The 15,922-nt window shown below is 50.2% G+C and overlaps 1 protein-coding gene across 1 annotated transcript in view; it reads right to left on the bottom strand.

The window, feature by feature from the left end:
* Positions 1–974: 974 nt before the first annotated feature.
* The window catches only part of ADCY8 (adenylate cyclase 8), a 196,475-nt gene continuing 181,527 nt past the window's right edge, over positions 975–15,922 (bottom strand). Inside the window, exons 15-18 of the mRNA XM_031690382.2 lie at positions 12,246–12,392; positions 5,426–5,518; positions 3,897–4,011; positions 975–1,550 (exon numbers count right to left, since the gene is read on the bottom strand). Of these exons, the coding sequence (XP_031546242.1) occupies positions 1,063–1,550; positions 3,897–4,011; positions 5,426–5,518; positions 12,246–12,392 (843 nt within the window). The 3' untranslated portion in view covers positions 975–1,062. The remainder of the gene's footprint in view (positions 1,551–3,896; positions 4,012–5,425; positions 5,519–12,245; positions 12,393–15,922) is intronic.

Raw genomic sequence — 15,922 nt, forward strand, 5'->3', positions numbered from 1 at the left:
TCCAATAGGACATAACCGAGAGCTAAATCTCTTGTTTTGTTTTAGCTGCTGACAGTGGGTGTTGCTTGTTCTAGCACTCAGCTTTTATGGAGCAACACTGTCCTAAGCCTAATTCTATAATTACCTGTATGATCTTGGGCAAATCCTTTAATTTTTCTGGGCTTTCTCACCCGTAGGAAATGTTCCTGGCAGTCGCTAAGGTCAGAAGAGGAGAGCTTAGCATGCAGTCTTCCCAGGAAACAGCGCGCTGGCCTGAACCGGCTTGTCCGCCTGCTGACTTTCTAACTGTGCCTCCAACAGAACAAGTGGGCTCGGACCCACCTCAGGGCTTTTGCACGTGCTGTTCCTCCCGCTTGGGCCACTTTCCTCCCAGGTTCTGTGGGTTGCCTCTTTCATCATTTAGGGCTAGTCTTTAGCATCATGTCCTCAAAGGTGCCTTTCCTGGTGACTCCAGCTCAATCAGCATCCCTGACCTCCAGTTCTTTCCCTACTGTCCTACCTAATTTTTTTTTTACTGCAACTATTATTACCTGAAAGTAGACTATTTATGTATTGGTTTATAGGAATTTCATCCATTATCTCTACCATGAATATTAGCTCTATGAGGACGAGACTTTTGCCAGGATTTCTCTGGAGCCCAGGGAAGCACAGGCACACTGGAGTTGCTCCATGCGTCCTGGTGAATGAATGGACAAGGTATTGTGAGAGTTCTGACACCATTATGTGGAGAGTTTGCTGTTAGGCTGGGCACATGACGTGCGCTCAATAAATGGTAGCTCTTGTTGCTCCCACTGTATTGAGTCCCTCTTTCACACTCAACTGTGAGTTTCCCAAGGTCAAGGACTGGGGCTTATTTAGCTCTGCTTCCCAGTAAACCTCCTACATATAAGAGATGATCCATCAACGTCTGTGATGGAAGAGAAACGCAAATCGTGGCTTCCGTCTAGTGCACCCAAAGACCAACGAAACCATCCTTGTTCTAAAAAAAATTAAACCTTTTTATTAGTATATTTATTTCATATATAAAAGAAATACAAAAAAAGAAACACAAAGAAAATGCTTTTATGGCAACTCGGACTTGTCGGCGCCTTCGGCCTGGGCCCCCGGCTCCGGCCCGCTGGGCGTCAGCAAAGTCCGCCGGTTGTAATGGGCCTTGATGATGCCTGTGTTGTTGTTCTCGTTCAGGAGCTGCTTCTGCCTCTGCCTGTTGAGGGACTGGACGAGGCCCAGGACCACCGCGGCCAAGGAGTACTGCCCGGGCAGTCTTCTCGGGGGCAGGATGAATGGGTTGGGTTGGACTCTTCCCAGGAGAAAGTACGTTTTGATTTTTCCTTCCTGCTCGCTGATGCCCTTCACGTAGATCTCCCCGCGGTAGTCGAAGGCAAAGCCCTGGTCCTTCAGGATGAGATAGGTCTCCTCTGGGACCTGGATCCGGCCGCTGACCCCCGTGCTGTCCATCCGACTTGCCAGGTTCACGGTCTTGCCCCAAATGTCGTACTGTGGCTTCTTAGCGCCGATAACGCCAGCGACCACTGAGCCGTGGCTGATGCCTGTGAGTGGACCAAAGGAGCAAGAGATGAGAGAAGAAGGGCGTCACGGAGGAGCCTGCCTCCCTGCCTGGGATAGGGACGCTTCAATTAAGGATGTGGTCTCTGCGGGTAGATTGCAGGGTCCAGACCCGGCCTCAGCCACTCATTAGATGTGTGACCTGGGTCAGTTACTTAACAGATTTGGACCTCAATTTTCCTATCTGTAGACTGGAGATGATTAAAGGAGGATGAGATGAGATGGTGTAGGTAAAGCCATTGGTATATTGCCTGACAACCAGTGAGGGCTCGAGAGAAAACAGTTATTAATTTCATGTGGCTGCTGACTGGTCTCACCCCGTGGGATGAACAGGGCACTGGACCAGGGGGTCAGGCTGCTGGGATCTCCTCCTCCCTCTGCTGTTACCATGCCCTGAGAGCTTACATAGACTCCATGTCCTCAGCACCCCTTGGTCCATAGCAACAGCCTCCTAACAGGCCTCCCTGGATTTCTCATTCATTCCATAAACATTGACTAAGCACCTGCTATGAAACAGGCCCTGTTCCAGGCACTGGGGACACGGTGGGAAAGAAAAGAGACACAGCCCCAGCCCTTATGGGGCTTACCTTCTACTGGGGAGAAATAGGAAATAATAACAATTGTGACATAATATCAATAATGATAAAGGCAATGAAGAAAAATCAATCAGGTTAAAGGGATAGAGAAAGATGGGAGGGGGTGCATTTTGGAGGAACGTGGTTAGAAAAGGCTTTTCTGAGCAGAGATTTAGAGAAAGTGATGGTACAGGCCACGTGGGTATCTGGGTCGGATCGTTGTAGGCAGAGGGAAGAGTGAGACACACAGTCTCACACACACACTCACCCACGTATACATATATAACTGGCAATGACATTTGAGAAACAGACCTTGCAGAATGCATGGGAATCACGGGGTTGGACTTTGCCCCCGCATCTGTGGAGCCGTTTCATAGCCATTATCCCATGTGTCTCATCTTACGCTGTGAGGCAAGCAGGGGAGGTAATGATTTAATGCCCAAGTCACACTTGAGCAGACGGACACTCGGAGGGTTTCGGTGACTTGCCCACAGTCACAGAGCTGGTTACAGCAGGCCGCAGACACACAGTGAGATGCCCAGTCCCATTGGGGACATAATTTTCCAGACTCAGAACTAGGCCAGCAGTGTGACATATCACACCAAGGGCTGGCCCTGACACCAGCCACACCTCCTGAATTTACATAGAATACGCCTTTGTTCAGCGTTAAAGTTCAGGTTTTTATTCCTGGTTCAATCGTGTAGTCAGTGATTTCAGAAAGGACACACAGGGTCGATGGGAGATGTGGAAACAAGCCCTGAACATCCCATCCAAAGATCAGAACAGAAAATATCAATTCTTTATTCCAGTGAACAAAGGCGTGTGGCGTTCCTTAGATTTGACAAGTCAGATATTGATACTTCTTGACCCTTTAGACTTGAAAGCTGCTAAGGGAGGAAGAAAAAAAGTAAAATGGCACGCCAGCCAGGGGAAAGCTAAAACATGAGGACTGCAGACTACACGCCGGCTACCAGAACGTCCTTGGTCTCAGGAAGTCCTGGAGCTGCCTCCAGGATGACTGTTTGACTGTGTGATCTTAGGCTAGTCACTCCCCGTCCCTGGGCCTGAGTTTGCCCATCTATAAAATGAGAATGTGGACTGAGCATGGGCCTTCAGATCATGCTTTAGGAGGCCCCTCGGGCTCAGCAGAGATGCAGAAGAAATTAGCAAGTTGTACAAATTGTAAATGATGACCGTCACATCCTGTGCCTGTTGTGTTGTCGTTTTGCACCAGGACGTCCCTCGGGTCAAAGGAAGGGTAAGCTGTGTGGCCGAGTGAAGTGCTCTAAAGCTATCCGCCTGTCCCTGGCTCAACTCAACATCCAACATCCTCAGGAACAGAATCCTGCTTTTGGCTCCAGGCATCATCCAGAACAGAGAGCAACACGCTGACCTCCAGCATACGGTGACACAGGAGATGGAAGGAAACGATTGACTGGTCCTGATCAGCTACCTCTCCACTCAGGGCCCTGTGTGGGTGGGATGCTGGACAGATTGGAGGAGAGCAGCCGTGGTCTAGTGTTTGCTTTGTGTTTCTGCACACAGGCCAGAATCCTTCCATTGCTTCCAGCATCTTGAGTGTGAGGAAGGCCAGCCAGGCCTGAGCTGACCCAGTCCCTGTCCTTGGCCGGGTCACACTAAGCCTGCTGCTTTGTGCAGGAAAAATCTTCTCTGGCTTGGTGCCCAGGGACTGACGGAGCAAGACCAGCCAGCTCCGTGGGGCCCCGACGCGCCACACTTCCAGCTGCTACTCACCAATCCGGAGCTCGAAATTGTTGAAAGAGTGCTTGTTGATCTCCTGTATGCTTTCGGTCAGGGCGAGAGAGAAGTCGGCCAGGGCGCACAGATGCCCCCACTTGTCTTCACATTGCTGGAGCAAACGGGAGAGAGGGGCTCGTTCACGGGGGCGGACAGTACGCTTTCTGCAGCGGGGCCAGGGCTATCCCCCCCCTGCCCACGCGGCCCTTCCAGGGAAATAACCAGGGGGTGGGGTGAGCCCCTGGACACCCAAGTCATCAGTGTCCAGCAACTTAGGACACCAGGGGTGTGTGTGACTCATCACCTTCCACTCCTCACACCCACCGCTGTCTGTTCAGGTTGATGGGGTGTGTGTGTGTGTGTGTGCATGTGCGCACGTGTGTGTGTGTGTGTGTGTGTTTGTGTGTTTGTGTGTGTGTGTACGTGCTCCTCTGTTCCTATCTGTGATGTTTCCAATCTAGGAGCGGTGTCTATTTCCTTTGAAATACTCACAGTGTCTGTTTAAGGGATGTTTCACATAGACATGTGCTCGGAACCTCAGTCTCCTCATCTGTAAAATGGGGGACAAGCATCTCTGCCTGGCCTCCCTTACAGGGACCGAATGAGACTGTGTACGTGAAAGAACTCTGGGCCCCTGTAGAGCAGAAGTTGGCAGACAGTCTCAGTAAAGGGCCAGAGAGCAAGTATTTTAGGCTTTGTGGGCATGTGGTCTTTGTCATGACTGCCCAACTCTGCCATCTTAGCCAGAAAGCCGCCATAGACAAAATATAAATGGACGCGAGTGGCTGTGTTCCAGGAAAATTTTATTTGTGAAAACAGATGGCAGGCCGGATTTGGCCTGCAGCCTGTCTGTGTGCACCCCTGCTATAGAGGGCCGTGCACGTTCGCCCAGTGACTAGATGGGCTTCTTCTCAGACAGTTGATCTTGGAATCGTTCTAGGGTTTTAGTTGGAAAGAAAGCAAAGGAAGATGAGAAAGAAAGAGGATTCCTCTCCCTAGTAACTCAGACTCCTATCCTATTGACAGCATTTATTGAGGACCTACTAGGTGCACAGCTTTGTGTGTAGAGCATGACATGATCTCAGAGATTCATCCACTAGTGTCTGGCACACAGTCAGCTCTCCCAAAAGCCGAGCTATTATTATTATTACGTGCACTTTTGGAGGAGAAAGCAGAAGTAAGGGTAAGGAAACAGGCCGGTATCAGGGGCTGAGTAACACCCACAAGTAAATCACAGTCAGGGTAGTTCTTGGTCCTGATCTCGCTCAAGTGAACAGTGAGAATGAACAGTTCAGAATGAAGCCTAGAAGCTTCTCAATCATAAAGAAGCATCATTTCACCTGGAAGACCCTGCTTACCCCGGGAGCAGACGCACATCACACAACTAGCAAGGTCACGTCACCAAATTTTCTCCCTGTTGGTCTCCGAGTTCCCTGGTGATGACAGCCTCACCGCCATCAGCGACATGACCAGAGTGAGTCCCTGGCCTAGGCTGTGACAGAGGTTGTGACAAAGCATTCCTTTACCTGTTTGTCAGGTGACAGGCCAGACACAGCCATGTAGGTGCTGCCAATGGTCTTAATCTTCTCAATGTCTTGAAATCGGTCTTCACCGAGCAGCTGAAACAGATCCAGGCAGCATTTCAGTCCGATATTTATGCTTCCAGCGGCCTGGCGCTCTGGAAAGCAGGCCCCTGGCTCACAGCGAGGACTACCTCGGACTGGCTTAGCACCCTTGAGGTAGCCACTTTTGTCTCTGAGAATCAAGCATTCAGGCCATTAACATTTTTACTGAGCGCCTGCTAAGTGCCAGGTGCCGAGATGAGTGTGACCAGATACCCTTTAAGGAGCAGATCTGTTTCTCTGAATCTTTGAAATAGACAAAGCTATTTTGTTAGTTTAAAGAAGAAATCACAAATATTCCCAAATCCATCAACACAGCTTTTTGCTTGACTTTCAACAGGTATTTAAAATCTTATCATTTCTTGCCAGCACCCTGATCTAAACCATTAGCTGACATCTGGTTATTGTATCGCAATAACTTATCTCCTCCCAGCCCTTACCCCCGCACTCCCAGCATGGCAGCCAGAGCAATCCCGTTTAAATGGAAGCCAGAACATGTCCCTGCTCTGTGGCTTCCCATTCTACTCAGGGTCAAAGCCAGAGTCTTCACTGTGACCTGTAAGACCTGCCATGCCCTGTCCCCTTTGCTCCCTTTGCTCAAGCCGCACTGACCTCCTTGCCGATCCTAACAAGCCAGGCTTACTTCTGCCTCAGGACCTTTGCATGTGCTGTACCATTGTTGGGACAGTCTCCCCGCAGACATCAGTGTGGCTCATCCCTCCCCTCTTTCAGGTCTGTCCTCAAATGTCATCCCAGTGGGGTCTCACTGATGGCCCCCCCTAAACTGAACACAATACCCCTCCCCCCACATACATATTCCTGTCTTATTTCTGCCATATCTTCGCTCCTTAGCACTTATCCCTGACGGTGCTTATTGCCGTCTTTCCCACTAACATGTAAAATTCCCAGAGGGAGGAGTTTTTGCCTGTTGTATTTACTACTCAGCACTGAGACAGAGCCTAGCGCACAGCAGGGATGTGTGAGTAATGGAATGGAAGAATGGAGATCGTCCTTGACTTTTCCCCCATCCTCATTTGCAGTTTGGATTTTAAAGCTAAGGAAGGGAGACCCTGGTCTCTGATTTAGCAACTGTGGTAAGAGAACAGATGTCCATGTCCTAGTCCCCGAAATCTGTGGCTATGTGACCTTACATAGCAAAAAGGACTTTGCAGATGTGATTGAGTGAATGGTCTTGAGATGGGACCATTTTCTGGATTATCTGTGTGGGCCCTATGTGAGCACAAGGGCCCTTGTACGTGAGAGAGATGAAGGCAGGGGACAGAGAAGGAGACGTGCTGGAGGAAGCAGAAGTCAGAGTGATGTGATTGCTGGCTTTAAAGACAGAGAAACGGGCCACAAGCCGAGGATCAGGTGGCCTTTAGAAGCTGGAAAAGGCACAGAAAGCGTTCTCCCCTACGGCTTCCAGAAGGAACTCGGCCCTGCTGGTGCCTTGATTAGCCCCATGAGACCCATTTCAGACTTCTGACCTCCAACCTGCAAGATGATGAATTTCTGTTGTTTCAAACCACTGACTTTGTGGTAATCTGTCACAGAAACCAAAGGACGCTAATTCAACAAGTATTTCTTGAGCTTCTCCAATGTCTGATGAACAAGACATACGAGCTCCCAGCCTTCGCGGAGCCAACAGTCCAGGCAGCAGAGTCAGATATTAAACAAATAATCACACCAAAATGCGCCCTAGCTCCGTTTTAGTAAAGTTTATGATGGAGACATACAGGGAGTAGGACTGAGGAGAATGGACCATTTTGATGAAGTCTGGAGGGTCTGGGAAGGCTTCCCTGAGCAAGGAATTCCCAATTTCAGCTCTAAAGAGTGAGGCGGGGTTTTCTAGCAGTGAATATACAAGCTGGTGTGTTGAGAGGCTGGGGGCGTGGAAAGGGGTGGGAGGAGCATCCACCTGGCAGGACCAGCGGGGGAGAGGCTGGGAGGCGGGGGCGGATACACGGTAGGTCCAAGGAATTAAGAAGAGTCCTGCTGTTATTTCTCCCATCTTATGAAAGTCTTTCTGTGCACCAGTATTCCTTCCTTTTGCTGTAAGACTTCTCAAAGAGTCATCTCTACCCATTGCCTCCAGTTTTCTCATTCCCATTCTTTCCTAAACTCACTGCAGCCTGGCCTCTCCCCAGCCCCTCGTATGACTGAGACCACTCTTGTCTATGCCACCAGTGACTTCCCCATTGCCTGTCCACTGCCCAGTCCTCAGGCCTCACCTTGCTTGGCCCATGGGCAGCTTTTGACCAATTGTACCCCGTTCATTGTGATACCTTCTTAGTTTCTGCTCACTCAAGGTTTTACTTCCACTAAACTGGCCACTCTTTACCAGTCTCCTTTGCTAGTTCCCTGGTGAGAAGGAACTTATCACACAGCTCAGGACTTGGATCTCTTCTCTTTTTCATCTGAACTCACTCCCTTGGGGTCTCAGCATGTCCCATGGCTTTCTACACGATCTCTTTGCTGAAGACCCCAAAAGTATATATCCTCCCTTGACCCATCTACACAACGGCTGAGTGACACCCCCACTGCAGGCCTAACAGGCATCACCAATCTGCCCTTCCCAAAGCTACGGCTGCCTCTACCCACCTGCTGTCTTGACGAATGGTGTCTCCATTCTTCCAGCTGTGCTGGATAGAAACCTCACAACCCACAGCCCATCTGCTAGGAGATCCTCTGCTCCATCTTTGAAGATATTCAGATTCTGACTCCATCTCACTGCCTCTGCTGTACCGGTCTCACATCCACGAAGCCCCGCCTTGAGTGGAGGAGCCAGGCTCGAAACGGAAACCTCTCTGGGCCCCTAGTCTAAATTCTAGCCTCTTATCTCCTTATGTTGGCAGGTACTCAGATGTAAGCACCTGGTTCTCCAACTCTTTGCCTCTGCCTCAGATTGTAATGTCCTCAAGGGCTCATGCCATCCTGGGGGTGGCCAGACAGATGGACCAGACCAAAAAGAGGAGGAGAGTTTTTTTCTGTACACATCTCGATATAGGCAGCCTCTTAAAATTAATTGGGAGCTAAGAAAACTTGGAAAGTTTCAGCTGGAGAGAAACTCTTCCGGGAAATGTGGAAAACACAGGCCTGTGCTTTTGTGTGTGTGTGTGTGTGTGTGTGTGTGTGTGTGTTTGTGTGTGTGTAGCTTGGATTTGCAGTCGGGGCAGCTTTTGTTCATTGTTTTTGTTTCTCGAGCTAAAGTGAAGCCACTATTCTGAGATCCTATAAACTGTGCCCAGGGTGGAGAGTGGCTGGAACAGTCTGTGTCTTCAGCCCTGGACTGTGTCTGACACTTGTCTTTAGACACCATTAAACGGGCTTGGTCTCTTAGCAGCCCTTTGGCTGTGAGTATTTTAGCTCAGAGATTTTGGCATGCCTTTGGTCGCCCACCTCCCTCCCTCTGCGTCCTTACAACTGCGTGTCCCCAGATTCCTGCGGGAAGGGGGAGCCCTTCCTCCCTTCTCTTGGAACTGCTTGGCTAAGGGCCAGTTTCGGGCAAAGCTGCCTCCTCTTCAGAAGTTGAGTAGAAGGCAGAAAGAGACTTCATTATTTCATTCAATATCCACGCAGCAAATTTACCCACTATATAGCTAAGAGCGTCTGGAGGCACCACGGAGCTCCGAATCAGCCCCTTGATTAATTCTCCGGTCCGCATGGAGCACTGAGATGTGAGAGGGCTCTTTAGCCTTCCGCGAGGCAGGCCCTGGGGGCTGGGGGCTCCCTGGCGCTGGGTTACTGCAACCCCAGTCCTGGAGCGTGCGCTCCGTGCGATGCCCAGCCTTCCTCTGAGCCGGGAACGGATTCTGCGTGCCCGCAGCTTCCTGTGACGATGACGTCAGCAGGAGAGCAGCATCCTTACTAAAGGGTGTCTGCCTGGAGCTCAGGGCAGGGTCTAGAGGGTCTCTTTTGACCCAGAGAAAGAAGGCATGTCCGGGTGACACAAGGACCCGCGGGAGGACCTCTGACAGGGCTTGGGGTTGGGGAGCCAGGTTGTCTACATTCTTTTCCTTCTACCTCCTCCTCTGTCCCTTCTCTTCTCCTTCCTCCCCTTCTCCCTTCTTCTTTTTCTTCTTCCTTCTTATCGCTGTGTCTCCTCTCATCCTTCAGCTGCTCCCCATCTCTCCCTTTTCCTCCTCCTCCTGGTCTAAAGCCCAGCCTCTCCACCTTCCCTCTGCAAGCACCTACCTCTACCACTAGGGGCGCTGTCCCCATCTCTCTAGGGTATCTACAATTGGGGCCACCAAGACACAAATTAAGTTCAAATGCATTTACTTCAGTTTAAAACATGCTAGTGAGGACTTTTGGGAGATGGGGCACTGTAGAAGTTAAAATAAAACAAAGCCTTATGTCTCAATCTGCAGTCAGATTACTTTTAATAAAGCTACTTTTTTTTTTTAATTTGGAAGTATATTTTGGGTTGCACTCGTCTATCACCACCTATTTGCCAGGTGGTTTCTGTCTCCTGTGAATTAATTAGTTAACTTGTCACTTTAGTAAGCGTCTGTTATAAGCATCTCTTATGTTGTGGGAGGCCCTGGGGACTTAACAGAATACACAAGAGTATAATTTCTATCTTCATGAGTTTACGGTTAGCAGGGGGGTGGGAATAAAGGTGCCATTCCCATGGAATCCCCCTCCACTCTCCACACTGAAGGCCCTCTGTACAAGGGTACTTACCCCTGACTCCCTGTGTAAAGGGAGCTCATAGTCCTTCTGTCTCTCATGGGACCCTGAAGCCATGGGAGACAAGAAGTGACTGTGTCTTACTTATCTTGACCCCCAAGCCCATTCCCAGGACAACTAAAATGGCCATTGTTGAGTTTAAGTCTTCAAAACCAGCGCCATAAAATGCCAGTTAAGTGAGGAGCGATGCACAAAACGATTAAAAGTCAAAACAGTATGGTGGGCCTGGGCTCAAGTCTCGGCTTTGCCACCTAGTGGGGGGTGAGGCCGGGGGTACTCGCGGTGTCTCTGAGTCTCAGCTGTGTTGGCTTAGAAAACGAAGGCTAACAATTCCTGTCCTGTGGACTTGGTGTGAGGCGTAAGTAACAACTAGCTGTTCTGTGTGGAAGGTGGCAACACGTGGTAAACACTTGTAGAGATGAGTAAGACAGGTCTCTGCCTGGAACTAGGTGGCACTTAGGAGAGGCGGGTCTGCCAGCTTAAGGGATTCAGGCTCTATGATGGAAGATTTTTCAAACTATAAGTTTTTCATTGAAAAAAAGGATGACGGCGTTTACCTGGGTAGACGGGGGACTAGGAGAGGCTTCACAAGAAGCAATGATGTTTGAATTGACTGTTAAGTGAGTAGGAGGTTTTCTGCTGGCTGTGGAGTTGAGGGAGAGAGGATGGGGTGTGGTGAAGATGGCCTGACTTCTAGGCCAAAAGAGCAGAATGTGAAATAGACAGGTGGGCTGGTGATGGCTTGTAAGTAGCAAGATGGTGCTGAGTGGTAGGCCAGGTGGCATGTGGGGGGAAGTAAGGCTGGAGAGGGTATAGGGACAGTAAGTGCAAAGGCTCAGGTGGCCTTCTGAGGAGCTGGCAAGGGAGAGCCATCAATGAGTTTTAAGCTTCCAAGGGATATGACAAAACACTCCTGCCTTTGGTGGTTGCTGGTGATGAGATGCAGGAGGGCGAGCAGTAAGGAGATGACCGCAGTCATCCAGGTGAGAAATTGTATGGCCTAAAGCGAGACAGAGCAGCTTTGATAAAGGGGCATATCTAAGAGCTGTTAAGAAGGCATCCACAGACATCCTAGATGGGGTGTGGGGATGAAGAGGGGAGCTTCGTGTAGGGTGATGGTGTAGATGCTTTTTGATGCCCAGGCCAGCTCTCCTCTAGGGGGCCACCCTCCAAAATGCCATGAGGGCCGGCTGCTGACAATGTACTGCTGCACCCATTTTTTGAGAATTGCCCTGGACCAATGGGAGTCCCATTGCTGGAAATGCTTGGGAGATGACACACCTCCACCACGGCAGCCCATGGCCAATGACTGACCAATGCAAGTGTACAAAAATTGGGCCCCCTTACCTCCATGTGAGCCACCCTGCGGTACCACTTATGCTCCTGAGCTTCCTGGGGGATCCAGTTGAGGATTCTAGACTTCAGTTGAACTCAGTTTTGCTTGGCTTCTTCCCTTGAATTTTCTCAGTCACTCACTAACTTCCCACCTCAGGTTTAGGGGTGGGGATGGACACTGGTGTGCTACTGCAAGCTGGGGGATGAGGAGAAGGCCCACTTCCAGCAAGTCTATTAATGGAAAGTGCAGCATGAATTTCCCCCTGTTCATGGAGCTTGGAAGAAGAAAGTACCCTCTGGGGTATGTTTATACCATGTAGGTCTCTGACCAAATGCTAATGGATGGTTTAATCTTTGGCAGTTTGAGCCGATGGAGAAATGTGCCCATCGGTGACGCCAGCTCCTGTGTGGCACTGCCTCCAGCGGGTCCTGGTTTAGCCATTTGCTAGCTGTGTGACATTGGACTTAGTTACCTAGCCTCTCTGAAGCTTACATTCCTGATCCCCTGGGAGAAACAACAGCGTTTATCTTATGTGATAATTGTGATAATTAAATCAGATAATACATGTTTGTGGTTACAGTGCAGTCCTGAATTCTGTAAGTGCAAAAAACGGTTACTGCTACAATGAACAACACAATGCTATGTGACAACAGTGATGCTTATTCGTGATTGTAAACTTCTGACACTTCTGTTTACCTCATCGAAGTCGGCGATGATCTCATTCAGCAGGCGTAGGCATTCCACTCCTTGGTTATTCATTTCAGTCTGAGAGTAAAAGTCTGCAAACCCTGGGATGGAGGCAAACATCACCCCAACGGCATCATAGGACTGGGAATACAGCTCCTGGACAGAGAGACACACAGAGGGAGCCAGAAACAGTCATCAGAGGCGAGGTTCTGCAATGATGCTCCTGTGTGTGTGTGTGTGTGCGCGCACCTGCATCCATGCACAGGTACCCACAGAGAGGACAGAAAACGGGGGCTCTGACACCATCTCGTCAACACCTTAGCATCATCACCACATGGATTGGGACCATTGAGAACTCATGGTCTCCAGCCTCAGTTGATCCCAAAGTTCCACCCATCATTTTGTCCTTGGTCAGCTTCCTTTTCTGTTCTCTTCAGTGGCTAGTCCAAACCCTCACTGCTCTCCTTAACTCCACTCTCCACTCGATTCCTCTTGTTAGATGAGCTTGTCTCTTATAATAAAGAGAACACGGAGACTCTCATGTTCCGTACTCATACAGTCGGCTAGTTCATGTGTATTTCCAGTTCTTCTGCTTCAATGCCAGACAATGCACTTTCCTTTGTCCGGGTGCAGATCAATGCTTCTTCCAGATCTCTTGATCCTCCTCTAACTTCTTCAGCAATGTACTCCTACCGTGATGCCTTCCTTTCTTCTTTTTTTCTTCTCTCCCCCTCACTTCTTCTAAGTGTCTCCTACAAGAAAAAGTACAAGGCGCCCTGGATCCTGCAGACACCTGAAACTGCGGACCAGTCTCTCCTTATCTTCTTCCAAATTTCCAAACTAGTGTTCCCCGCTCTCTCAATGTCCATTCACATCTCAGGCTAAAATGAAACAAACCTACAGCAGATCAGACTGCCAGCCAAAATGGGAAAGTCACTACCCAAATACCTGTCTCTGTCTTCCTGGACACCTCTGCAGACCGTGTGGTGACCACGCCCAAGATCACGAGGCTCCTGACTTTCTATGCTTTAGTGATACTATGTCTGTTTTCCTTGTGCTTGGTCCCATAATGGATTTATTTTTTGCTTACCTACTATCTTAAATGTTAGCGATTGCTATGGTTCTGTCCTTGACCCCCTGCATGGTTCGAAGTTTACATACTTCCCTGGGCTGTCTCGTTTGCTCTCAGCCTTTCACCAACATTCACATGTGAGTCTCTAAAATCCTATTTCCAAGTCAGTTCTCCTTGGGCTTCAAGCTTCTGGGCCTCATGCTGGGCTGCCCTCGCCCTCCTTAAATTATAAATACTGCACCTGTATCTTTCCTCTGCATCTAATTCTGTTTCTGATCCTTCATTCTCTGCCTCAGTCGGTGGCACCGGCATTGACAAGTCATCAAACTTAGAGAGCCTCAGCGTCAACCTTGGTGCCTTCTTCCCTATCACATCCAGCTTCAGCGCTTTGCCAAGTCCATCTGGGTTTCTTTTTGTCTCCTAACTATTTCTGTTGTAACTCTTTGCTTTTTATCAGGCTCTTCCTGTTTTCCTCTTTGGCCACTAATCTGCGTACCTCTTGCTGGGGTCCCTGACTCCAGTCTTGTCCCATCCAAATGCATGTTCCATATGGCAGCCAGAGTGATATTTCAAAGATCCAATATTGACCATGCCTCTCCCATTCTTAACGCCCTCCAGTGTCCTGCCCTCAGGACAAAACGCATGTCTATCTCTTCAGCCTCATGGGCTGCACTTCCCTGTGTTGGACCTTGTGTCCCAGAAGCACCGAAGGATCTGTACTTCTGTGTGCCCACTGCAGCGGATACTGCAGGTGTCCTGCCTGCATTCTCTTTCCAAGGTCCAGCAGCCAGCCAGCCCTGGAGTTTCTTCGCACGGAGTTTTTCTCTGGCCACCAGAGGGCGCTCTGCCCACGTGGGAGCTGCAGGCTGAAATCTCCAGAAAATTAACGCCCCCTCAAGAGCCGCTCTCAACCAATGACTGATGGGAGCGGGCGTGGAGTCCTCATGCGCTTCCCCCCTTGGGCCAGATAACCCTGAGCTATGCTTTCTACACCGTTTCCCCGAGTTCCCCAGTGGGATTCAGCTCCCGTCGCCCATAGAGCGATAAACCTCACTGATGGGTTCTCTTCCTTTCCCTACCTTCCGTCCCACTCCCCTGCCTACCTGGGTGGGCTTCCTGGGACCACCTCCAAGCAAATTAGTTGCACTCAAATCCTTGTCTCAAGCTACATTTCTGAAAGAAGCCAGACAACGACACACATGCTCTCCTGTGTCACACTTCAATGCTTTCATTCTTACTGTTCGTCCCTTGAGGGGACATGTCCTTCCTCCCCTGCAGTTAGCGTCCCTAACCAGCCAGACTCCTGTCTTCTGCCTTCACTATCCACGAGACAGAGCTGCACTGATCTGACTTTTCCATCCACCCAGCTGCAGGCAGGGAACCTGCAGAGTGGTGGGTCTCCACCTACATGGGGGGCCAGGAAGGGGGTTCTGTACTACCGGGCTTGCCACGTGGGAGGAGAAAGCTTATTTATCTTGGGCAAAACAGGTCCCAGAGGAAATAAGAGACTGAGGAACTCATGAGCCACTGGCACAGTGGCTCAATGACTCTGGTCCCCCTAGTCATACCTACTCCGGTGGGGAAGATAGAGTAAGGGATGTGAAAACTCCCTCCCTTATATTTCCCCAGAGGTAGAAGGTATCACAGGAAGTTCGAGTTGGGAATGTGGGAAGAGAGGAGAGGACGACCCCACAGACCCAGCCCTGTGACTTTGGCCAAGGGAGGTGAGTTCTCTGCCCCAGGTTCCTCAGCTATAAAAGGAGATGCTCACTCCTGCTCTGCTTTTGCCCTTGGTTTCCCTGAGATGCTCTGCACGAAGTTGTCCCTTGACCCTCAGCACCATGGTCAGCGCTGGTTGCTTCCTCCTGGTGGCGTGGCTCCTGCCAAGCAGCCTTCTCCTAGGACTTCCACTCTCGCTGGTCCCAGTAACTGCCTTACCCATCGTCCCTTTGGGCCTGTGTTGATACCAACTTCCCAAAACTGTTGACTCCACGAGGCTTTACTGTCCCTTCTTTATCCTTGTTGCTTCCATTAGGGACCCGACAGAAAAGAGGAGGGCACATTTAAATTTAAGTAATTCAAGGAGGGTAATCTACAAAGGGCTTAAATAGAAAGATGAAGGCAGAGTATAGGGAACCCCTAAGAAACCCCTCAGGAACCCAGGGCTAGTGGCAGTAGAGCTGCCAACCTCCTGGGCTCAAAGGGATGGGAAGACCCCCAAGACAAGGGAGCTGATTTGACACTGGAGGCAGCCTAGCAGCGGCCTTGAGATGAGAGGAGCTGTCAACTTCTGTGGCGGGACACAGCCAGCCTCAGATGACCCCAAGGGAGGGAAGCAAAGGAATAACACCCTGGCCTCCTTCTCCTTCCCGCTCCCTCTGATCTCCTACCCAGTGTCTCTCCATGACGACCCTCAGCTGGTGTCAGAGGGCAGGCGAGGTCACTGACGTGGCCCATGCAGGTTGTCCCCTCCCCTCCAAGAGAGCAGGGAGAAGAGGGAGAGGGGGCTTGAAGGGGCACATGGGAGAGCTCCAGCCACCTGTCCACACCTTTAGAGGTGTCCTCGTCTCTCAACCTGCTCCAGTCAACCGCTTTGAGTGTGCCATCTGTTTCT

Source organism: Vicugna pacos, chromosome 25, assembly GCF_048564905.1.
Source record: "Vicugna pacos chromosome 25, VicPac4, whole genome shotgun sequence".
Taxonomy (NCBI): domain Eukaryota; kingdom Metazoa; phylum Chordata; class Mammalia; order Artiodactyla; family Camelidae; genus Vicugna; species Vicugna pacos.